This window comes from Belonocnema kinseyi, chromosome 3, assembly GCF_010883055.1.
Source record: "Belonocnema kinseyi isolate 2016_QV_RU_SX_M_011 chromosome 3, B_treatae_v1, whole genome shotgun sequence".
In the NCBI taxonomy this organism is placed as follows: Eukaryota; Metazoa; Arthropoda; class Insecta; order Hymenoptera; family Cynipidae; genus Belonocnema; species Belonocnema kinseyi.
In genome coordinates this window covers 103,307,343-103,311,902 of record NC_046659.1, presented here as the reverse complement: position 1 = coordinate 103,311,902, position 4,560 = coordinate 103,307,343, and the positions used below count along the sequence as shown (strand labels likewise).

Sequence of the window (4,560 nt, the reverse complement as noted above, 5' to 3'; positions counted from 1 at the left end):
CGATTGTTGTGCAAATTCATCGCCGATTCCCGCCAAACCTGATTCGATGTACATTCTTTTTGACACTCAATGTTGGTTCCGTCAGAATCTGTGGGCCTGTCTTGGCTTAAAAGGGGGGACAGCGATATAAAAGGGAGACACTTTTCGATCCAAAGCAGACTCAATCAGCAAGTTAAGTCGACAGTCGAAAAAAGCAAATCCACGAATCAACCTCAAGATGTTGAAATTGTGCATTCTCTTGTCCTGCATTCTGGCTGTGGCTTTCGCCAAACCAGGGTTCATCAGCCAGCCAATTGTGGCTGCAGCCCCAGTGGTACATTCAGTTCCGGTTGCCACGAGTTACGCCAACACCTACAAAGTTTCCAAAAGTGCTGCACTTGTTGCTGCAGCCCCTGTTGCACATGTGGCATACTCCGCACCACTGGCCTACGCTTCACCTATAGCCCACGCACCTATAGCCCACGCACCTATAGCCCACGTACCTCTGGCCTACGCTGCTGCCTATCCCTCGCATTTGACCTACGGAGCTCACTACATCCACTGATTTCATCACTTGTATACAAATTTTCAATAAAAATGTAATGTTTATTTGAATTATCCTGGTGTTGTGAGTTTCTATTTATTGAAGTGTATAAAATAGACGGGTGTGAATTTCTCGAAGAATCCAAGGTAGAATGGTAAAAATATGATTTTCTTCAGCTAATTAATTATACATTTTCTTATTTGAATGAGCTCTCTCAGGTTTTGGCCACATCAATTGTACTTCTTAACCTTAAGGTTGGGGAAATAAATTTTTAAAATTCACAAGCGAATACTAAAATACTCAAGTGAATTTTTAACTAAAAAGGATTTTGTTTTAACAAACTAGATTGAATTTTAACCAATAATTACTTGTCAACGAAATAGATAAATTTTTTACCAAAAAAGTTAAATGTTTTTATTTGGCAACATTAATTTTTATTAAAACAATTAAATTTTTATCCAAAAATGTCTTACCTACAAAATGATTAAATTCTCCAAAAATCAGATGAACTTTGAGCCAAATAGTTGCATTTTTGAATGAAAAATAAGAATTTTCAAACACAAATGAAATGATTTCATTTTTTCCGAAAAAAGTTGTCTGCGACAAAAAAAACTAATTTTCAATTAAACTAAATTCTTCAACTAAAGAGATGAATTCCAATTCCAACGATGAATCTTCAACATTTTGAACTAAAATTATGCATCCTCAATCTTCAACTGCAACGGCTGCAAACTGCAATTTTAAGAAATTTCGATTTTTTAAATGTATATTTTTTCAGTATTAAATTCACAGCATGAAATTTTATAACCATTTTCGCTGTCTTAGATTTTTGACTGTCATTCCTCCTTTAAATATGAACAAACATCAATAGACCAATAAAGTAAATTTGATAAAAAATTCAACAGAAAAATTTATGATTTTAATTTTCCATGTTTCTCTGGCAAAAATGGAATATCTATATTTAGATTAAAAAATTCATTTTTAAAGTGAAAAAAATAAATATTAACAAAATTGGTTAAGTTTGAAGCAAGTAAATGAAATTGTGTATAAAAATAAATGTTTACAATAAATTTATAGTTTAAACAATTAGTTTTAAACAAAAACTGATTTTCAACCAAAATACATGAAATTCCAACCAAATATTTTTATATTTGATAAAATTTTAAACCCTGGAAGCTGAATTTTCAACGAAAAATATGGAGTAGTCACAAAAAATTTTTTGTTAAAAAAATCATTTTAAACGAAAAACTTATTTTCATGTCAAAGCAATGAATTTTGAACTAAAAAGGTTAAATTTTTAAGTAAAAGGATAAAGTTTGAGCCAAATATTAAATTATTAAATTTTCACTTACTAAAATAATTTCTTAAGAAATCTAATAAAATAGTTATATTAAAAGAAAAAATTTTGGAACCAAAAGTATTATTTTGCAGTCAGATAAAAAAAACTCTATAAGAATTTTGCACTGAAAAAATATGAATAATTCAGTTTTTAGTAACCTTTTGATATGATACGTGGTTTTTGTTTTATTCGCCAAAAACAACATCAAATGTGAAAAAAACCATATTGTCGACGAACGACACAAGCTGCGAAAAACTAATTTAAAAAAAGTTTTTCTCTCAAAAAGGAGCTAAAAATTTGTTATTAATCTTTTTTGATGGAATGAGTAGTTTTGGTTTTAATAGTAAAAAAAAAAATAAAAATTAATATGAGGAAATAAGAAACAAGGAAAGTAAATGTGTGTTTTTCCTGTCTTCCCTATTGAAAAATCTGACGTCGGAAACGACATCGGGAACGGAATCTACATCGGAAACAATGCGAGAAACGACGCGGGAAACAAAAGCGGATTTTGGGATCGTAATTGACGTCTTTTCCGGTGCCGTTTCCAAAGTCGTTGCCGATGTTTTTTCTGGCCTTATTTAGGGTCCATTTTTTTAATAAAGATTTTAGAAATATTCAAACCTAATGCAAAATTTATATTAGGTAAGAGACTAAAGTGCTTAAAGGAAAAGGACGATTAAAAAGTATAATGAAAACAAGTGAAAATTCGATTTTTGATGATTTATTAATTTTTATATCATAGCGTTCAAAAAATATTAATAAGAGTACAAATTAGGGACTGTACCAAAGTATCTTATTTCCGAAATCTGCAGAAAGCTTTTAACGAGTTTTGTACCGATGTGACCACAAAAATGTTTCCACTGGGCAGAAAACTATGGCAATCCCCAGAACGTCCTTGGGACGTTCCCAGGACGTCCTATGTCAGGCCAATCAGCGTCTCAAAGCCGTTAAATATCCTAAAGATGACCTAAAGACGTCTTAAAGACATAGACGTTCTCAAGGCATCTTTTGTACTGAAATTAGACGTTTTAAGGCCATCCCTAGGATGACCAAAAGACATGTTATAAAAGACGTCTAAGGAATGTTTTGTTTTAATATATTAATTTCTGTTTTACATAGGAAGTTAGTAAAACCCACAAAACTTGAAAAAAAACACAGAAAGTAACAAAAAAATTTTTTGTCCTGAGTTAAGTGTTTTGAGCATCGCTAACGTATTTTACGCCTCATTTTGTTAATAAACAACGAAGATTTAATGATTTAAGCACAACATAGGTATTAAATTCGATTCAATTTGTAACCCAGGTTTTATTTTTCATTTCAAAAATGACAAGTCAAATCGAAATATTTTTTAAACATAATTTCTGTTTTTTTTCTTATATTATATAGGCCCATTTTTTTCCTCCTTAATTTTCTGACTTTTTCTTCGAGACAATACTTTCCTGGCACTTTTCCTCGCAAAAGAAATAAACAAAGAATGTGTGGCCGCGCCTGAGTAGTTGTTGCATTGAGGCCTTCAATTTTTCGAGAATAAAACACTGATAAGAACCCCATCTTGGTCGAGACATCTGTTTGCTTTGTAAAAAGTGAAGCATTTTATTTCCGGATGCCAAAGAAATTAGAACATCAAATAAGAAGTGTCTATTTATCTAAAGCATCAATATAACTTTCCGGAAATTCACTAACGAAGGTGATTTTCATTTTTGTTTCCAAATGCTTCTGCCATAGTATTTACAATAACTTCTATTCTAAGTTTAGCAAATATGGAAAATGTGTAGCCCTAAATTCAGATATCTTACCCACTCCACTTATTTTGAAAACCAAAAATTTTTTATAATTGATTCAAAGTCACGTCTGCTCAATGCTCACGCCTAATTCTTGAAAGATAATATTTCATTTCTCTGTCATTGTGTCGATTAAACAAACAATGAGGAATATACCTAGCCTGCTACTACTTACATCTGTAATTTTCTTTGATTTTGCAAGTATGATATAATAGCTTAATTAATATTAATAAATAATAATTCTAAGATACCTTCTCTGATATCGTAGAAAATAAATTTTTACATTCTCATAGGAGAAGGTATTAGATTTGTGTAAATTTGCCCCCCCCCCCAGTTTTTGTCAAATGTCCACATTTTGAGATCCCCTGAATCCAAAAACAGGTTTTACGAATATGTCTGTCTGTATGACTGTCTGTCTGTTTCCACAATAACTTTTGAAAAAATTAATCTATTAGATTGGCCTTTGGCACGCTCGTTTAGTGTCCTAAACTAAAGGTCAAGTTCGTTATCCAGCCATTTTGAATCCAAATTCAAAAAGTGGGCACATTTTGAATATTTTCGACACCACTTTTTCGAAAATTCCAAAATTTTCTGTTCAAAAGTTTATAGCATTCAAGAAGTTGAATAATTTATCTTAATGAATTTTGTCATAAAACCAAAAATACCAGAGTTATGACATTTACAAAATTCCAAAAAAGACACGAAAATGAACATTTTAAGCCAAATAACGCACGAGACGAAAAAAATTCAGAAACAGATTTGAACGCCCTACAAGCGTATAAAATAATGAAAAATCCAAAAATTACAATTTTCGGCCAAACCATGCAAAATACGGTGAAAAATAAGAAGACAAAAATTGTGCATTTGAAAAAGGTCGACAAATTTTTTATTTACCAATTTTTGATAGAATGCGTAGT

General features: G+C 31.3%; 1 protein-coding gene across 1 annotated transcript; it reads left to right on the top strand.

The window, feature by feature from the left end:
• Positions 1-217: 217 nt before the first annotated feature.
• On the top strand, positions 218-544 carry LOC117169970 (cuticle protein 12.5-like). Its single transcript, XM_033356481.1, has one exon. The coding sequence runs from the start codon at positions 218-220 to the stop codon at positions 542-544; it is 327 nt and encodes a 108-aa protein (XP_033212372.1).
• Positions 545-4,560: the final 4,016 nt, after the last annotated feature.